This window comes from Podarcis vaucheri (genome assembly GCF_965113315.1).
Source record: "Podarcis vaucheri genome assembly, chromosome: 13".
Classification (NCBI taxonomy): Eukaryota; Metazoa; Chordata; class Lepidosauria; order Squamata; family Lacertidae; genus Podarcis; species Podarcis vaucheri.
The window spans coordinates 15,802,713-15,822,738 of NC_138751.1; the positions used below are offsets into that span (position 1 = coordinate 15,802,713).

The following is a 20,026-nucleotide window of genomic DNA, read 5'->3' on the forward strand; positions in this document are numbered from 1 at the left end:
TTGCAAGAGCTGCCTAAGTGGAGACCCAACAGAGTGTTCGCAGTTTCTGAAGGTTTAACTAAAAGGTATTTGCAAATCCTGTGGACCGTAGCCAATATGAATTTCATCACAGGCTGCTCTAATCAAATGATATATGTTTCATCCCTGCCAGAAATTAAATGGATGGCTGCAGCACACTCTATGTGGGTCTGCCTTTCCAAGAGTGTTTGGAAATTTTCAGGTGTTTTGAAATGCAGCTGTTGGCCTCATAAGTGTGGTTCGCTGAGAGGAAAGAAGAACTTGCTCCAGTATTGCTCCCAACGTCATTGGTTTCCAGTTAACTTTATTCAGAAGGCTTATAGGCTGCTCTCCAGCAACCTCAATGAAGAATGGTGCTTTAAAAAAGCAGAAATTGCAAAATTCAAAATTTAATACATGGCACGCCACAAGGTGCAAAAGCTCTCATCATATCACTGTAGAAATACAACTGAAATGACCACATCTTGCAGCTTCTCCCCACCTGGGGGAAGGGCTGTAGCTCAGTGGTTGAGCATCCGCTTTTGTGCCCAGAAGGTGCTGGGTTCAATTCATGGCATCCCCACGTAGGACTGGGAGACATTTCCTGGCTGAAATGCTGTATAGCCACTTCTTGTCAGTATAGATGGTCTATATCAGTGTAAGACGGTGAGGTGTGCTCCAGCAGAGCCAATGGGTCAGGGATGATGGGAATTGTGGTTGAAACCATTGGGGCAAGGGCACCAGGCTAGGGAAGGCTGACATATTGCTCCCCTGTTTATCCTTGCCAGAACTCCTCCCCATGAATCCCGGAAGGCCATTTTGCCCAAGCCATGCTCATTTGCCCTTTATCTGTTGCCCTATCTATCACCACTACAGGCAGCATCTGAGCTTAGGAACTTCCTGCCTCTTGATTTCAGACAGGCGTCTTAATTGTACTCTTTCAGATGCCTGCTTATAGCATTTTTGCTTAAGCCAGCCTATTCAAACGTGTAGGTGCTGATGTGTTTTGATCTCTTTTACTCTTACACACACACACACACACACACACACACACACATCATAAGCATATGTACAAACACATGCTTTCATTTATTTTTAAATGTTTTTAACTGTTATTGATATATTTATTGTAAGCCACTTAAAAGGTGGTTTTTTACTACAATCTAGCGCTATATAAATTTTGTTAAATATATGATGTTGGATGCAGGACCTAAAGGGAGTTTGCAGATGCCCCCGGGAAGCCCTGTGTGGTGCTTTACCAGCACCAACAACCAAACAGGCCTGAGATTCCCTGCTGCTTCTCTAGTTAACCGCTTCTCTCTTGCTCAAAGGCTACCTCACCAGCTCAGGGGTAGCCAACTTAGCATCTTTGGAGGACAACGCCCATCATTCCTTGACCATAGGCCACATTGGCTGGAGCTAGTAGTCTAACTACATCTGGAGTTTAGCTTTAGCTTCCTTTGATCTTGCTCTTTATACATACAGTGATACCTCGGGTTAAGAACTTAATTTGTTCTGGGGGTCTGTTCTTAACCTGAAACTGTTCTTAACCTGAGGTACTGCTTTAGCTAATGGGGCCGCGCCGCCGGAGCACGATTTCTGTTCTCATCCTGAAGCAAAGTTCTTAACCCAAGGTGTTATGTATTGAAGTTCTCACCCTGGGCCAGCAGGGGGGATACTGTAGATAGTTATGCAAATAAGGGATCGAAAGTGGTGTTCAATGATTGGATAGTTTTAGAAAATTGTTACAGTTACGTTGTACTGGAGCTCTATATAAGCAGGCTGACTGAACCCTTCAGTTCAGTTCTGTTCTGGCCTGTGAATAAACAAGAGCTGTTTGAAGAATCGCTGTGTCGTCTGATATGTTCACCCACAACTCAACATGAGGTACTACTTCTGGGTTAGCGGAGTCTGTAACCTGAAGCATATGTAATCCGAGGTACCACTGTATTTGGAATTGTAGACTGGACGTGTGGAAGGGACTGTGTCCCCCGCACCTGCCCCTCTGACGGCTGCGTGCTGACCATCTGCTTCCAGGCATATTTGGTCATGGCATGAAAAGCCTGACATTGCAGGAAATGAGTGGTATTTTTCTGACGGCAACATGACATTTGTTTCCTTTCCTTCTCATTTCCTTTTGGCTGCCATTTATAGGGGACTCCATTAGCGCTTACCCTCACACGTCAATTCTGAGGATAATTGCTCTTCTACATATGGTAGATCAGAAGGCGATTCAAGTTTGCAGCATGCTAGCTGCTGAATGAATAAGCAGGCGACTGTCTTCTTTCGTTTGATTTTGCTACAAAGGGTTTCCTCCCGGTATTTGCGTCTTTTGATTTCGCCCAGGTATGGTCTTTCAACAGGTTTGATGCTCACACTAATAATTGCCTTCAAAGCGTTCTGCAAACCGCAGAGTTATTTATTTATTTCAATGGATTTTAATTACATCGTGCAGTTTTGTGATAATTTATTGCTCTAGAAATGCATTTGTATTGGCCAGTTCCTTAACTCTTTCGGCTAATTGTTTTGAATTTAGTTGGGGAATATGGGCTTCAATGACTCTTGATTAATCTTTTCTAAATATGTTTGCAGCAGGAGCACATAATATCAGTAATGTATGAGCACAAATAGCTTTATAGTTTTTTAAAATAAATTGCTAAGAAGGGGTGTTGGCATGTTCTGTAGATTCCCCTGATGAGGACAACGCAAAGCACTGTTAGAGATTTTGGGCTAAACCCTAGAAATTAATAAATGCTAGGATTTTGGGTTCTTTGTGATATGCAGGGAGAATATATACTGCCTGAGAGGATTCCTGGGCTGCCTTATGCAAACCAGTCTTGCTGGCTTGAGGGAAGAGCAAACAATACAATAGAGAGACACAGAGGGTGGTCAACAACTTCTTGTCCCAGGTAGGACCAGAGACTGGATGAAATCAGGATGAAGGCCCCCTGTGCAATTTTCCTGCAAAGAGATTGCAGCGAATGCTCTATAAAGATTGGGCACAATCTAGCCGTCAAAGCATATACCACGTCTAGCAGTTGCGGCTTCCTCCAAAGGTTCTTGGGAGCTGTAGTTTTTAAGGGTGTGGAGAGTTGTTTATAAGAGCTACAGTTCCCAGCACCCTTAACAAACTGCAATTCCCAGAATTCTTTGGGGGAAGCCATGTGACTTAAAATCTGGATGATGCTGAATAAATAAGTTGTCTGGAACGAATTTTGAATTTGCCTCAGGCAGCAAAAGCTCTTGGACATGCCTTTTGTGACGGGTGTGATGTCGAAGCAGTCTTGAAACCCCTGCACCCCTTGCTATTGAAACTGGCACATTTAACGTATTTCAGTTGAGCTGTGCAGAATGGTTGTACGCCAACTCTCCGAGCAGCGGTAATTTGTAAGGAACGAGCTACTTGGGTTTTTTGTTTCTTTGTAAGAAAAAAATCCATGAAGACTTAATGCCATCTTGCAATACTCAGTACAGCCATATCTTGGTTCGCAAACGCCTTGCAGGTCAAATGTTTTGGCTCTCGAATGCCACTAACCCGGAAGTGAGTGTTCCAGTTTGTGGACGTTCTTTGGAACCCAAACGTCCGACGCGGCTTCCGTGGCTTCCGAACATTTTGGAAGTCGAACTGACTTCCAGAACGGATTCCGTCCGACTTCCAAGGTACCACTGTATAGATGAATCTGTATACGTGTTTGTGTTTTGTGTATGCATGCACACAAATGACCCATTAGCAGAGACAAGCAAGAGACACTCCTACTAGGGAGCGGATCCACTACCCCACATTAGATCCTCAAGGAGGAAGGTCTCCTTTTCCAAGCCTGCCAAATGCTTTTACTGGAGGAAAGTGGGATGTTTCACCTTTCCCACCCTAACATTTCTGAGAAATCTGTGAATCGAAACTCGCCTTCCGGTAATTGGCCTCAACAAAGAGGCAGTGAATGGTCATCCTGGGCCATTAAAAAAACCACCCACCCACCCACCCACCCACCCACCCTATCAATGTTCTTTTGTGAGATCTCAGACTTTGATCTGCCTTCTCTTTTTAAAGGAAAGCCACCGTGTGATAGAGCTGGTTCTTGGACAGCAAACCTGCAACAATGCTCTGCTTTTGTGCCGCTTTTCTGAATGAATTTGGCCTTGTTTCCTAGGGGGAAACTTGCAGCAGTCTTGATTTCTGCATCTTTGGCTTATCGGACTGACTAAGCCTCTGTTCATTTTGAGGGGCACCTTCTGGAGAGGGCAGCGGGTGTGTCTAAGCTCTCCCCCAACCTGCATATAAGAATATGACTCATGCAGGTTCCTATATTCCCTAGTATGTATGACAGCAAGAGACGGTTTTAAACAATTAAAAGGGGCTTGGCATGCAGACCAAAGGCCTTTGTCCCAGTGCTTAAAAAAGGAGAGTGACTCTTTGACTTGTCTGGCGGTGTTTCTATATAAAGTCTGAGCGTATAAAAGGCAGCAAATTGAAACGCTTTTAAAATATGCTGCTTTTAAAGGCAGTGCCAAGCGCAGGCCTCTAAACCTTGGGATTCTCCTTCCATGCTGCACACGCCTTTCCTCTCTCTGCCCCCCCCACCCCATGCACACACCAAAAACTGGAATAAGTTGCAAATGGGGAATTGCTACATTTTCCATGGGGGGGGGGTAAGGTAATGGCTTTTGTTTAGACCCCTGTTTCACTTGACGGGCTGTATTACAGTTGCAGCATCCCGCGCATGAAATAGACTTTTGATTGTGCAGATGGGATTTCTTCCCTTCTCCCCCTGTGCACCCCCAAAATCTCCTCTGGAAGGTTGAGGGACCCTCTGGAGCAGATTGTGGGGAGTTGTGGGGTGGCGGGCAGGGTGTTACGTCCACGGGGGGGATGGGACTCTGAACCTAGCCCATTATAAATCCAACTGATCTTTCTCTTTGAGAGAGTGGTTAGAAATGACAAGCAGTTTTTATTCTAAAGCATTTACTTATCTGCTGGAAGCAGACTTGGAAAGGAGGCTAATGCAGCAATGTCATCTTATCACAGATTTCCTAGTAATTTGCTGTTTGGGGTTGTGAGAAGCTTAATCTGGCTACGCAAGTGTGGCGGCTTTGAGCTGATCTCTTTCTATTATCTTGCACTCCCACAGCCAAAGCAAGTTCTGTCTCATTCCATGACATTGTCTGCTCTTATCACCACTCATTAGGAACGTGACTAGGACCCCGGAATGCTGAATGCCAGGTTTTGTCCGCCCCACCCACAAAAAATCATGATTGCATTTTTTTATTTTATTTGGTTTGGTTTTGGTTTTTTGGGCCTTTATGCAGCTATTAACTGAGACAGTACTTTTAAAGCACATGTATAGCAGTCGTGGCTCCCTCCTCCCCAATAATCCTGGGAACTTAATTCCCCCCTCCCCCCGAGCTACAATTCCCAGCACCCTTAACAAACTTCAGTTCCCAAGATTCTTTCAGGGGGAAGCCGTGACTGTTAAAGAGTTATAAGAAGGATTTTAAAATGTACTGTGCTGGTTGTGGCCTCGTGCTGGGAATTTAATATTGGAATATTAGATCGCACATGCACTATACATTTAAAACCGTATCATGCTACTTTAAACAGCTGTGGTTTCCCCCAAAGAGTTATGGGAGCTGGAGTTTGTTAAGGGAGCTGAGACTGGCTAGTTAGCCGATCCCTATTCCCTTCACACAGCTAAATTCCAGAGTTCCCCGGGGGAAGAGGGATTGCTTGTTAAAGCGCTCTGGGAAACTCCATTTAGAAGGCATCAAACCAGGTGTGACTGGCTGCTTCGGGGGTGTCTCTCAGGCATGTTGAAACAGAAATAGGACACCTTTCCAAATGGTCCATTTGACAGGTGCTGAGATTAATAGGGGGACATCTGTACGAAACTCCAGAAGCCCTGCAGCTGATCACTGTCCTACGGAGGAGGGGGAGGAAGACCCCCCCCTCTCAAAATGGAGACAGCTTGTGCTTATTTCTTCCCTTCCCCTCCAGCATTCCTCCTGCGAGAGTTTCCTTAAACCGCTTCCCTTTGGCATTTTGCAGAACCCTCCTCTTGCTTACCTGTGATAGATCACCGGGGCAACCGTTTTCCAGACCGATAATTGTGCATCTTGCGGTATAGGGGAAACAACTGGCCTGCTTAACAGTTCAAGCTGAAGTCGAGACGTGCTAAAGCAGAACCGTAAAGGTGATGGCAAGAAGTAGGGGCGCAGCTGTAAACATCCTGGATTAGGGACTGGGAACCTTTTTTCCCGACCGAGGGCTGCATTCTCCCTTCTAGACAGCCTTCCAAGGGCCACATCTGGTGGCCGGCAGGGCCACATGAAAGGAAACTGTACCCTTTTACCTAATTTCTGCACTCACTCCCCCCTGCCCACCCTTCATCCTCCATCAAGAGTCATTGTCAGAGTTCAGGGATGCAGGCCAGCCAGGTGAAAACCCTCAAGGATGTTGCAAAGCAGGCCAGGGAGGGGGTGTGGCCTCTGGAGAGTCCTGAGGGCCAGATAGTGAGGTATTGAGGGCCACATTGAGGTTCTCCACCCTGTCTTGGGGCCAGGGCCGTCTTAAGCATATCCGGCACTGTGGTTCAAAGATCCCTCCAGCACCCCCCGCCCCCTTTCCCAGAGTTGTCGACCTTTCCCCAAGCCTCTGTGGGGATCGCTCTCCTCCTGCGGAGGCTTGGGAGGCAAGCTGCAAGCCCGCAAGCCATATGGTTGGCGGGGCGCAGCTGGCGGGCGTGCAGGGAAAGGGGAGGCCGCCGGCAAAGCTGCGCAGCTTTCCTACTCACTGGGGCGCCCTTGAGAGGCCAGAGCCCTGGCACAACGCGCCAGTAAGCCCAATAGGAAAGACGGTTCTGCTTGGGGCCTCTGAACAGTTTTGTGTGTGTCCAACTGTGGCCGATGGTCTCGTGCCCATCTGTTCTTCAGACTCCTGCAGGTGTCTTAGTGCATTTGGAAAGGCATTTCTCTTCTGTTGGAGGCAGCCCCTAAAAACTGCTCTGCAAACGCCTTCCTTCCTTCTAAGGATCCTGTGCCTTCCAATGTCTCCTCTGTCGCTTTTATTTTTGTGTGCTGTCTCTTCTTTCCTTCTCTCCTGCATGTAAGCCTCACTCGACCGACCGTAAGCCTGAGGGCAGTGGAGCCTGTTTCTTTTTTTGCTTTCTGTGTGAAGCCAGGGATGTCAGAAGGCAGCAGCTTCCATCCCAACCTGTCTTTGTCACAACCTCACTTTTTCCATCCTGCCAAAGTTTGGTTTCTGACAAATCCTGCATCCTTCATCTCGCTGCCTCTCTGTTTAATGTAATTTAGGTAATTACGTGAGTTACGAATCTGAAGCAATTAATGGTGCAGTTATTTCCACGCCATTCATTTCAGTGTAAACGAAATGTCAAAACAATAATTGTTTATCCCCCCCCCCCAAGTATTTAATTGCATATTGGCTGGGGACTTTAAAAAAACAATTTGAGCAAATACTGATTGTGTCAGTCGGATTGATTTCCGCTCCAGACCTGGGATGAAAACGTGGGCAGCAGCTATTTTTTCTTCCCTTTCCGTTTGTGATGAAATTCTTTGACGTCCCTATGTGAAGCACCTAGTCCTATTAAGCATTCTAGAAATAGTACTATCTGAACCACTGCTGGGGAATCTCAGCTTGCAACTTCGGTTCGCTCACCCCTTCCAGAACTCTGCAGTTCTTTTGTTCCTCCAGACTGAAAGCACATTTTATCCTTTTCTTCCCACTCACAGGGCAAATGGGGTCATCAAGCAAAAACCAGATCTACCTTGTGACAGGCGGATGCGGTTTTCTGGGGAAAAATCTGGTCCAGATGCTTCTGGAGGAGGAGCCTGGCCTTGCAGAAGTGCGCGTTTTTGACTTGCACCTCGATGAAAGCATGCGACACCTGGATAGAGGTAAGGTGCCCATTCCCCTGGGTCACTTGTCTGTCTGTCTGGTTTGCTGGGTGTGGAATCCACTTCCCTGAGAGTCTTGCACAGAATGGGCAAATACATTTTGAGAGAGTCTCCAAAAATCTCTCCAGAGAAATGCCCAACTTGCCACGTTACAGGCTATAGGGGAGGATGTTGGAGCGTACCACCCAACATTTCTTGAATGAAATTAGGGGCGTCCTATTCCATAACAGAAAGGGATGCGGGTGGTGCTGTGATCTAAACCACTGAGCCTCTTGGGCTTGCTGATCAGAAGGCCGGCGGTTCAAATCCCCACGACGGGGTGAGCTCCCGTTGCTCGATCCCAGCTCCTGCCAACCTAGCAGTTTGAAAGCACGTCAAAGTGCAAGTAGATAAATAGGTACCACTCCGGTGGGAAGGTAAACTGGGTTTCCATGTGCTGCTCTGGCTTTGCCAGAAGTGGCTTCTTCATGCCGGCCACTTGATCCGGAAAACTGTCTGTGGAAGCGGACAAATGCCGGCTCTCTTGGCCTGTAAAGCGAGATGAGCTCTGCAACCCCAGAGTTGTTCACGACTGGACTTAAATGTCAGGGTTCCCTTTACCTATTACACAACAACAACAACAACAACAACAACAACAACAACAACAACAACGTTATTTGTACAATGCCCATCTGATTGGGTTGCCCCAGACACTCTGGGTAGCTTCCAAATTATATAAAAACACTAAAAAAACGTCTCTATGCAGGGCTGCCTTCAGATGTCTTCTGAAGGTTGTATAGTTACTTATCTCCTTGGCTTGGGGGGTGGTCGCCTAATGCCACACCTTCCAACATTTCTCCGATGAAAATAGGGACGTCCTAAGGAAAAACGGGATCAAATCAGAAACCGGGATGGGTTCTGTAAATCCCAGACTGTCCCTGGAAATAGGGACGCTTGGAGGTTCTGCCAGTGAGGTCATCCATATCTTGGCACCCCTAAATGCTCACTGCTTCCAAATGTTGGAGAAACCCCAGGTTCCACTGGCCCTGGTTTGGCCACCAACATCATTATGATATCAGCATAGCTGCCTCTTGTGTTTTGTTTGCTTACCCCACTTGCATTACTGCTGGTGGGAGGTAGTAGGATCACCTCCACTGTCAGTATTTCTAGGAAATTTACATTCGCAGAATTAAAGTGGCTTAAAGAGCCCTGGTGCAACAAGCAGTGGCGTAGCGTGGGTTCTCAGCACCCGGGGCAAGGCAAGTAATTTGCGCCCCCTAACCCGTGGATTTTAGCACTCGAGTCTCTTCCGCGCCCCCCCAGATGTTGCGCCAGGTGCGGCAGGCCCCCCCTCCACCCCCACGCTACGCCACTGCTCCCACCACAAGTCTTCAGGACAGCCATCCGAAGGCTGGCGCGGGGAGAAGGTCTCTCCGCCCCACCGCCAGGCTTCGGAGGAGGTCCGAGGACAGTGGGGTTCCTGCTTCCTCGAGGAGGGCCGGCCAAACGCGCCCCCCAAATGTTGCGCCCGGTGCGGCCGGCACCCCTGGCACCCCCCACGCTACGCCACTGGCAATAAGTCCCCTTTTTTACAATTCTCGTGGTTAAGAAAGCAATGGGGAAAGTGGCTAAGAAGCGTGAGATAAATGATTGATTAGTGGGAAGGCTAGTAACCACCGCACAAAGAAATTAGGATAAAATCTGACTGTCATATAACCTCCCCACAAACAAATCAGAACGAATGCTCAGTAAAGACTGGACTTGGATACTTGAGATATATATGGTCCCGCTGTATACCTGTGGCTGCAACTTGTTTTGAACTGTTTTCAGTGTTGAATTTTAAAATTGCTGTAACTTGCCCTGGTACATTATGGTGAAGGTGGGTCAACAACAATGACAGCACCTGCTGTATCAGCTCTGTGCAATTAAATATAGATGAATGCTGGAATAAAGTCCTCTGAAGGTGCCCTAAAGGTGAGGTATGAAAGGGACCCATGACGTGTTAGAGCTGCTGTGAACTGAAACTGGCACCATCCCATGCCCCTGCTGTGCTTGCTGGGGCTGATGGGATTTGTAGTTCATCAACATCTGGAGCACCAAAGGTTCCCCACATCTGAGTGTGGCGGGGACTAAAAAGCTAACTTTCTGAAAAGCCCAACTGTGTCCCTGAAAATTGGTGGAGTTTCAAAACTGGCCACAGTTATCTTCTTTAGACGTCCTTGGCTTCTAAGGCAGGTTTCCCAGTTGAGCCCCAGCTTAGCATTTATTTCCCTGGTTATATAAACAGGAGGCTGAAATATTTTCCATCTTGGCAACCTTTGTCCACCTGAGAGAGTTTCACAGAAATCAGCCCATGTAGCGCTAAGTTTTATTCATTTTTCTTGGTCGGTAGCCCTCCCCTCCGCCCCGGTGTCTAAAAGGACTCATATGTTTCAAGGTCTGAAGGTGTGTGACCTTTAAAAACACATTTTCCCCTCCAAGTAAAAAATGAGTAGTCTCCACAAGAATGTTGGAACTTAGCAGCTAGAAACCCTAGGAATGTGGATGGCAGCCAATAGCACAATAAGTCTGTCTCTTTTTCCCCCCAGTCCTTAGCATCTAATTCACATGTTTCAGAGCAGTCTTATGTTTGCTTGCTTGGCAGTCAAATCCTACAGTGTTCAATGAGGCTTACTCATGAGTAAGGATGGCCTGGTGAAACATGGGACTAATGCACCTTTAATTGTTGTTGTTGTTTTACACAGCTGTTAAAGGTCTGCTTTTGCATCTCTCTACCCAAGCAAGTGTGTTTTTAAAAGTTGCAGCTCCATCTGTGAATGTTTTTACACTTTGGTGTTACTGGGTTAACAGCAGCTGAGTTTGGGAGGGTGCAGAACACAAACATAGATGGCCAGAGGAGGGTGGGGGAGAAGAAGAATTGCTCATCTTTACTTGATTTTAAAAAAATTATGTCCCGCCTTTCAAATCTAAAAGTTTAAAAGTTAGCTTACAGAAAAGAAAAGAAAAGAAAAGAAAAGAAAAAGCTTTGGTTTAAAACAAATAGCCTTTGTAAGATAGAGCTAAACATAAAGCAGCCTTAATTTAAACTATCCTGGGAATCAGAATGAATGTATTGATTGATTGATTGATTGATTGATTGATGACAATTTGTACACACTGCTTAAATTCGAAACAAAAACTCTTTACAGCTTTAAAACAAAGTCCTTTACAACTTAGGCTAAATGCAACTAGATAAAATGCCAGAAATTTATACATTCCATAAAACACAATCAACAGCTAAACAGAGCATTTTTTTTTTTTTAGTATCAAACATTACATGTGAAAACACAAGGGAAATTCATGGAAAACATAGCAGGACTAAACAAAATATCCTCTAAGCATCAGGAAAGTAAAATATTATGCAAGAAAACCAGCTAAAAAGTATAAATTTCACCCTTTTAAAGGGTTGGTGTATCCCTCCCTATAATCGGGACCCTTGACTCTCTTCATGTTGCTGGACTGCAGCTCCCATCTTCCCTGACCATTGGGCATGCTGGCTCAGCCTGCTGGGAGTTGGGAGTCCCCAATGACATGAAGAGGGCTAACTTTTCCCTGCTATAATAAAGCAACCAGTTTGGAAGCAAATAAAGGTCCTGAGGCAGGAAGCTGCATCTTTTGTACCCCTCTGGAAATCCTTTTGTGGGTGCGAGCAATGGTCACGAAAGGAAGGGAAAGTTCCTGAGAGCAAAATGGAGGCGATGCTCTGAGATGCTACAACTTGCGGGCTGCAGCATCCAGCCCGTGAGTAGTTCTCTCCCTGGAACAACCGGCCAGGAAGCCAGCCAACATGTGGTGAGAAAATGTGCCTGTGCGGTTCTCGGGGAGGAAGCTTTGGAGGGCAGGATAGGGCCAACATAACACTCCATTCCCTCGCGTTGATTCAACTGGTACAGGCCCATTTCCCCCATGTGTGGTGTGCAGCTCGCTGTTGACCTTCAAAGCTGTTCCCTGCAAGATGCAGAGGGTGTGGTGGCAATGGTTTATTCCTGCCCCCCCTCCACCCCAAAAATGAGGGGGTTTGTTGGCAGGGTTCAAGAAGACCACACCCACACATGGAAGTGTTTTTTCCGAGCATGGACCTCCGTGCGAGAGCGTGCTCCCAGTCCCGTTGTTTGGCTGCGCAGCGAACGGTACGCAGCCAGCCTTGGCTGTGGAGGGGCAGATGAGCCAAACGCCGTCCACTCCAGCTGGTTGCAATTCGCTCTCTTTGCCTCGTGCCTGGCCCGTGTCCTTTGGCGGAGCTCGCGTGCGCTGCCAAAATCTCTTTGCAAATAGCACTCAGTAGCAAGCAGCAGGGCAAAAACAGGAATCTGAGAAACAGCAATTGAGAAGCGGGAGAGGGGGTGGGGTGGGGTGGAGGGAAAGAAAGGCTTGCCTGGGGATTTCTCCCCGAGAGAAGCCCAGTAGCAACCTCGGCCTCATATTCTTCTGTGTCCAAGGTCTCTTCTGTGCTGGTTTCAGTCCAGGGTAAACAAGGCCTGACCTTGAAAGCACATCTGATTTGATTTGAGGAAGCAACGGGACAATGGAGTTTCACCGGTTTCTAGCGGCAAGGATGCAGTTTAACCAAGGGAAGGTGGTGTTCTGGGGAGAAAAAAAGAGGCTAGCTGCAGAGTCAAGGGCATGTTTTGCCAATAGTTAATAATAGGGACGCGGATGGCGCTGTGGCTTAAACCACAGAGCCTAGGACTTGCTGATCAGAAGGTTGGTGGTTCGAATCCCCGCGATGCGGTGAGCTCCTGTTGCTCGGTCCCTGCTCCTGCCAACCTAGCAGTTCGAAAGCACGTCAAAGTGCAAATAGATAAATAGGTACCGCTCCGGCGGGAAGGTAAACGGCGTTTTCGTGCGCTGCTCTGGTTCGCCAGAAGCGGCTTAGTCATCCTGGCCACATGACCCGGAAGCTGTACGCCAGCTCCCTCGGCCAATAAAGCGAGATGAGTGCCGCAACCCCAGAGTCGGCCACGACTGGACCTAATGGTCAGGGGTCCCTTTACCTTTACCTTTAATACAGTGGTACCTCGCAAGACCAAAAACGTGCAAGACGAAAGAGTTTTCCATTTTTTGAGTCGTTCCGCAAGACGAATTTCCCTATGGGCTTGCTTCGTAAGACGAAACGTCTTGTGAGTTCTTGCGAGTTTGTTTCTTTTTTCTTAAAGCCGCTAAGCTGTTAATAGCCTCTAAGCCATTAATAGCTGCTAAGCCGCTAATAGCCGTGCTTCGCAAGGCAAAAAAACCGCAAGACGAAGAGACTCGCGGAACGGATTAATTTCGTCTTGCGAGGCACCACTGTACAAGCAAAATGTCCCTCCTGATGAGGTGTGGGCAGTGGGAGTCAATACCAAAAGTTGGTGAAGTTGCATGGCCTTGCTTCTCTGCTTTGGCAAGCTCTTTGTGGGAGGGAGTCCCAACCCCTCCCTGGTGGTGAGCCCCATCTGCCTTCTTCCAAGCAGGTTGCTGCTTATTATACCTGTAAAAAGTGGTCTTGCTAAAGTGAAGGGGATGGGGGGGGCGCGGAATCTGCTAAGGCCATTCACAAGGCGTCTGTAGGGAGAAAATGTGAGTTTCCGTGGATGTCAACAAAGCTAGGGGTCGTTTATGGTACATGAAAGTGATAGGAATAAAGAGGAGACTTCTGTGAACATGTGCAAGAGTTTATTTTCCTTTCCCGCTAAGGCCTCATCTGCACTATTCATTTCAAAGCAGTGTCATCCCACTTTAAACAGTTGTGGCTTCCCCCAAACAATCTTGGGAACTGTAGTTTGTTAAGGGTGCTGATAGTTGTTTGGAGGCCCACAGAGTTACAGCTCTTTTGAATTCCTTGACAAGAGGGCCGCTCTGGGAATTGTCACTCTCTGAGGGGAACTCTTCGGCACCTTCAACAAGCTACAACTCTCAGCACTACAGTTCCCAGGGTTCTTTGTTGGGAAGCCATGACTATTTACAGTGTCATGATGCTACCTTGAATGTGTAGTGCAGCTGGGACCTAAGAGATGATTCACGTGCCACATTTTCCTCTTTATTGGGAAAGAAAAAAGCTAGGGTGTATCTGATATGTGCAGTGGATTAGCAACTGGGAATCCTTGGGCTAAATCTGGCCTTCTGCCAATTTAAAGGGGAAAGGGCTAGAAAGAAAGTGGTACCTTGCAAGAATATTAATTTGCAAGCAGCTACTTTAAGTAATAGGGGCTGAGGCATTTCCCATTGCCAGGTGCTACTTGCTCCAGTCTTTGTGACCAGAACTGAGTGAGGAGGGAGTGAACCAGGGCCACAACTTTTGCTTTGCTCAAGAAGCCAGTGAGGAACATGGATATTTGTTCCTGCAATGAAACAAACGCTTCACCGTGTGTGGAATTGTCTTGGTATATAGGAGACGTTTCGTCACATGAGGAGCCATTGCCCAACATCCTGGGGGCCAGGGAATACCCAGAGAAGCTTTGATGCTGCTAATGCGAAGCAAGCTTCGGTCTGGTGGTTGCCAGGGTGGGCGACAGCTTAGGAGCTCTGCTGGAGCCACTCGGAGCGCCTTCTCCTCCCAAAAATAAAAATAAAATAAGAATAAAAAGAGTTGGGTATAAATAAATAACTGGGAAGGGTGGGAATATGACTCTAGTCCCTTCCCGGATGCCTCCTGGTGACCTCTCCTTGGTAATGGCTCTTTCAAGTTCCAGAGAATTGAGTTTCCAGCACCACATTTAGAAGGGAAAATGATTTTGACAGCCAGCTAAGTGACAGGCGGCCAGAAAGCATCTGGGCAGGAAGAAGCGGAGAAGCGGGAAACTGCCTCCTGTCAAGGCCCCACATGACGTAAAGGGAGGCAGACGGGAGTGAACTGCAAGGCCCCAAGGTCCCTGGGTGAGTGGGCAAGCAGGTTGCTGGGGACAGGAAGGGCGACGGGTGCCCTGACCATTCATTCCTGGCAGGTGTTTCGCAGCAGATGCCATCATGGCAGGATTTCCTGAGAGGGTTTCCTGCCTATGAAATGCAGGAGAGAAAGAGAGGGAGGCACTTGGTGAACTTGGTGTAACCCATTTGATCCTGTTCCTTCCTGTTCTCCCTGCCTGCCACATCTCTCAGACCTGTTGCAAGGCTTCAAAAATTGTCACGGATAAAACCAGCTGCCCAGGAAAGAACATCAAAGTTCGCTTTCCATCCTGTGGTGGTTACCCTGAGAAGCAAGTGGATCTTGAAGGTGACAATAGCCATAATAGCTGTTGCGTTTAAGATATAATGTCATATCACACGGCATACACCGCAAGTGTCTTGGCAAAACCAGGACATCCCATTTTTTTCTCGCAAGTGGCTGCCCTCTAACTGCAAACGGCTTTTCCAGAAGGATGAGTTGGCTGATGTACAGCATCAGATTTCTTTGTGAAACTGTTCTCATCTGTCTTCTTGTATTCATTTATTTTTTAAATTGTTCTACACCGCTAGGATATTTGCTAATGTTTGGTGGTCTGTCAATTTTCCAAATAGAATTCTTGACTGGTATGTCCTCTAAGCTTTCTGTGACAAGCCCCGTCCACATGTCCCTTCAGTGTGACCAAGGCTGTCTTTGTGGCATTTTTAAAAACTGCTCCTAAAACTAGACAAAACAAAAGTGGTTGTGAGAGGGGCCGATGGCTCAAACAACACAGTTTCTTGTTCCAAGGAAAACTTGACAACAACATTAAGCCCAGGATGTTTTTGTAATCCTTTGTTACATTTGCTTAAATGATGACCTTGCTGTGCTGAAACAAAGGGAGAGGCAGAAGTGTTTCAAACAATACCTTATTATCTTAGTGCTAATCCAATTGTGTGGCTGATTGGCTAACACTTGTGACATCAAGAACACCCCCCCCCTCCCCCATATATATATTTAAAACCTCCCTTCTTTTTATTTTAAATGTATAAGCCAGGACAGGCTGCACATATTATGTGATGCTTTTTGTGTGTGAAAGCAAAAGTAAAGAATGCCTGAGGTATGCAAGGAAGGTAGTTTGGTGGCTAACTTAATTTTTGGCTCCTTAAGAAGGCATGACTTTGATGCAAATTGTAAAGCCAGCAAGAAGTCTATCTTATGCCATGCCTGACTTTGACTTCCTGTTGAAATGTTGAATATGTTCCTCACTCAATAGGTGGGCACAGTAAGTAAGGAAGTGGAGTATGTCCCATGTTATGGGGCAGCTAAATATGGGCCTTGTGGGGGGGTGTTGTTTCTAGAAAGTATACCCTTCTGGGTGTCCAAGTGCAGAGGAGACCTTTTGAGCTGAGAGTGGGTCTGCAATTTCTTGCATTTTCTCTTCTCCGTGTTATTCTCTCTAGGAAACGTGGGGCAGCAGAGAATGGTGCCAAGTGGTGACAGTGGTGACGGTGTGGTTTCTACCCGCCCCCCCCCCCCAGCTTTGCCTGGACAAAAGACAGTGCTATTTCTAGGAAGGGGTGGGGAGGAATTAGATTCAGTTTGCATTTAAAGGCAAAACTGCTTAATTCACACTTTCTAAAACAATGTGCAAACCGAAGCCCAGCCACCGCTTGAAATTCACACCTCTCCAAATTTTGCAGGGCAGTTTTCCAGCCAAGTAATGTGTACAAATATGTGGATGTTAAGGTACACATATATTAATCAGAATGACATGCAAAATGCATTATGTTAGGGGAAGTTGCTTTATAAAGATGTGTATATTATTCCATATCAAAGGGGTATATTAGGAGGCTTTAGTTGTCTGTCTCGGGAGACAGTGGAGGAGTGCATCTTGGGAACTGAGAAGATAGCAATAAAAACACTGTTTAGTTTTCATGAGGACTTAAATAATAAATATGTCCACAAACCAATGTGGGAATGATGAGAGCTAAGCACCAAGATGTGGAAAATGAGAAAGAGAAACAGAAATTAACTCATCCGCCCAACCCTCTTTCTGGGATGAGGCATTTAATTACATAACCAGGTATTTGGCTTTGTTCTTTCTCAACAGCCTGCCACTTGCGGTGCTTATCACTCATAAGGAAGATTCTCCTAAGCTGTCTCAACTCATTCAGTATGCAGGAATGCCTCGGTATTGCCACAGGGTGGAAGTGGGAAGGTTTGCCTTCAGCACACAACTGAATCCCCTCCTGAATTCAGTGATGCAAATCAAAATAGAAATTTGCCCAGAGGCAAATTGCTGAAACACATCGCTGTTCCCAAGCTCCGGTTTTGCATCCAACGATATGCTTTGCATGTGTAGAAGATCCCTGTAGCCTCCAGGCAGCCCCCAATGTTTCTATTTGGGACATGCATAAGGACAGCTGTGGCTCTCAATGATTTTCCAATCGTTCATATGGGCAGGGCTAGAAGCACAAAGTCCTGTAGGGTCCCTGATGCCACCTTGCTTCTCCTCCCTCTGTTGGGGGCAGGGAGGAAGATGAGAAGGGGAGAGACGTGGACCTGTTTGTGTTTAGTAAGTTCTTTCCTAATTAAGAAACCAAGGTAGACTTGATTGCATGGGTTTTTGGGGTTGATGGATTTGTCCCCGGTTCCCTGCTACCGCCTTTTCTCTCTGACCCAGGTAGCAACCGAAAGTCCCAACTCACCTCTCTCTCTCTCTCTCTCTCTCTCTCTCTCTCTCTCTCTCTCTCTCTCCGTTCTCAAAAACGAAGTGACTCTGATCCAGGGCGACATCAGCAACCTGGAGGATGTGAAGGCAGCCATGAAAGGAGTCCACCTGGTCATCCACACTGCCAGCCTGGTGGATGTTTGGGGAAGAGTCTCACCTGAAAAGATCATTGCGGTCAACGTTCAAGGTAGGAATTGAAAGACTACCCCTTCAGCCTCTTTCCTCCATGGTCCAGAGGAAGTCACCCTGCCCATTACAGGACCAAGGAGAGCACCACAACGGCCTGGTTCACACATAATGCTAAGCTATGGTTTGTTTCACAAATCATGAGTTAACCGTGAGTTTGTCAAACAAACCATGGCTTGTTTCTCCAACATTTGTTTTGTTCTTGTCTTGTGGAGTTTAGTGAGTGTCCAGGGTGACTTCAACAAACCATGGCTAAGGGAATGGTGCTGGGTTTCAATATAACGCCAGGCTGTAGTTATAGCAAAACAAGCCATGGTTTCAGACTGTGGTTTGTTGGCAACAAGGAAACCATAGGTAAGCTTCTGGCAGGGTTTCCACATAATAATAAGCCATGCTGTAACAAACAGTCTCATAAACCACGGTTTAGTGTTATGAGGAAAGCAAGATGGGCAAAGCTACTTGTCAGAAAGGTGGCTGGGGAGGTTGCTCAAGCCAGTGAAGCAGGCCACGTTCCAGAAGAAGGCCTTCATTTCCAAACCAAGAGGTGCTGGGGCCAAGCATACAACAATGTATTGTCATCCAGCCTTGACCTGACACGGCAGGGCTCTTCTTACCCTCCCACGTTACCAAGGAAAGGTCTGGATTTTTAAGAATCGCTTGATGGGAAGTGCTAATATTTCAGCCTGTCTTTCTAGAAGATAAAAGCCAAATATTTTGAAGGGAGCAACGCCAGCTTTTGCCAAGTTAATAAATCTGTTTTTCAGGAGGCTGGCGGGGGTGGTTGAAGACTGTTCTGTGAAAAACGTAATAAGAATTGCTAAATAAAATTGCAATGGAAAGGAAAATATTACAACTGGGAAATTAGCCTTGCTGTATACAGAAGGAAAACAGAAAGATTTCTCTGAAACAGTGCTGTTAAGCCTTTCCAAGAACTAGCTGGCTAATTCCTCTAAAGTAGGCTTGGGAGACCCTGTGGCTCTCCAGCAGTTGCTGGACTCCAACTCCCATCAGCCTCAGCTAGCCTGGCCAATGGACAGGAATGCTGGTAGCTGGACTCCAGCAATACATGCCAGGCTTGCAGGTTCCCCAGCCTTGCCCTAAAGCAGGGTTTCCCAAATGTGGGTCTTCAGCTGTTTTTGGACTACAACTCCCATCATCCCTAGCTAGCAGGACCAGTGGTCAAGGATGAGTGTTTCCAGGTTCAGGAAGCCACTATCTCATGTGGGTCTCCTGCCCCACATCCCGGAGGCTGAAGAACAGACTCTGGTTACTTAAGGGGAGAGGCAGTTTCCCTCTGTGTATGCTCAGATACCCTCTTACCATTATTGCAGCTTCATCTTTTTTCAGAGGCTGAGCCCTGGCGCCACAGGCAGGGGATCAAGCCTAGCTGGGAAGCACGGCCTGTGAGGTTAAATCCTGCGTTGGCTATGCACACCCATTCCCAACAGGGAACATGGGCATGTAGCCAAGGCAGCAGGATTATACTCCCCGCTTGTCAGGGGGGTTAAATCCTTCTGGGAGCAAGATTTAATCCTCACCCATCAGCTACTCATCAGGCGTTAAATCCTGGATTGAGGAAGGGGTTCACATGGAAATCCCTGCTAAAACCAAGGTTCCCCTCCACCCCCCCCCCCACCTTGGTCTGACTTGATAGAAGGCAGAATCCCATGTCCTTCCCTCTCATCTCCGCGGCAATTGGGTGGTACATGAGCAGGTCAGCCCCTGAGCTGAGATGCTCCTTCCATTTCCCCCCCTTTGGCTTTACGTCAGATGCTCCTGGCTGAGGGCGTCTGGAAAGGAAACAACAGGAATGGATTGCCACGTTTTTTAAAGCACCATCACTCATCCTTTCCTTCTGGCAGCGTAAGAGGAAAAGCTTTGTCCTGTCCTGTCAGACCTTCCTATTCCACCAAACTTTAATAACTGGTTCTGACTCCATGGCCCGAAAGTGGCTCCTTTTGGGGTGGAGTGTTTGTTTGTTTGTTTGTTTGTTTGGGAAAGGGTTTTGAGGTTTTTGGGAAAAACCCTCTGTCAGTTACTGATGTAAAACCGACCAAGGCAGAGATGAGTCAGGAACAAGGATAATAACGTCCATGTGTGGGCATTCCTTTTAATTTATGAACGTCCGCCGCATTTGCCAGGGAGTAAAGAGGCCGGCAGGGAGGGCCTGTGAAGTTTGGGATGAAATTCCTGCCACTACATGAGATGCAAAGGCCAAGTCTCTATATATTTCAACATTTTCTCTCACAGGCTGAAACAGGTGCTTGTTATTGCACAACAGAAAGTGGGTTGATCCCCTTACACAACTGTCAGGTATTCTGGAAGAGGATGGGTTGAGAACCAGG

General features: G+C 47.0%; 1 protein-coding gene across 5 annotated transcripts in view; it reads left to right on the forward strand.

Annotated features, from left to right (window-relative positions):
• The window catches only part of HSD3B7 (hydroxy-delta-5-steroid dehydrogenase, 3 beta- and steroid delta-isomerase 7), a 51,577-nt gene that overhangs the window by 21,984 nt on the left and 9,567 nt on the right, over positions 1-20,026 (forward strand). For 2 of the 5 annotated variants that reach the window (XM_082196204.1, XM_082196206.1), the window contains 2 exons: positions 7,735-7,905; positions 17,539-17,682. In XM_082196204.1, coding sequence (XP_082052330.1) covers positions 7,735-7,905; positions 17,539-17,682 — 315 coding nt within the window. Of the gene's footprint in view, positions 1-6,037; positions 6,183-7,734; positions 7,906-17,538; positions 17,683-20,026 lie in introns of those variants that run through there. The other 3 variants (XM_082196205.1, XM_082196208.1, XM_082196207.1) reach the window with 2 other exon arrangements.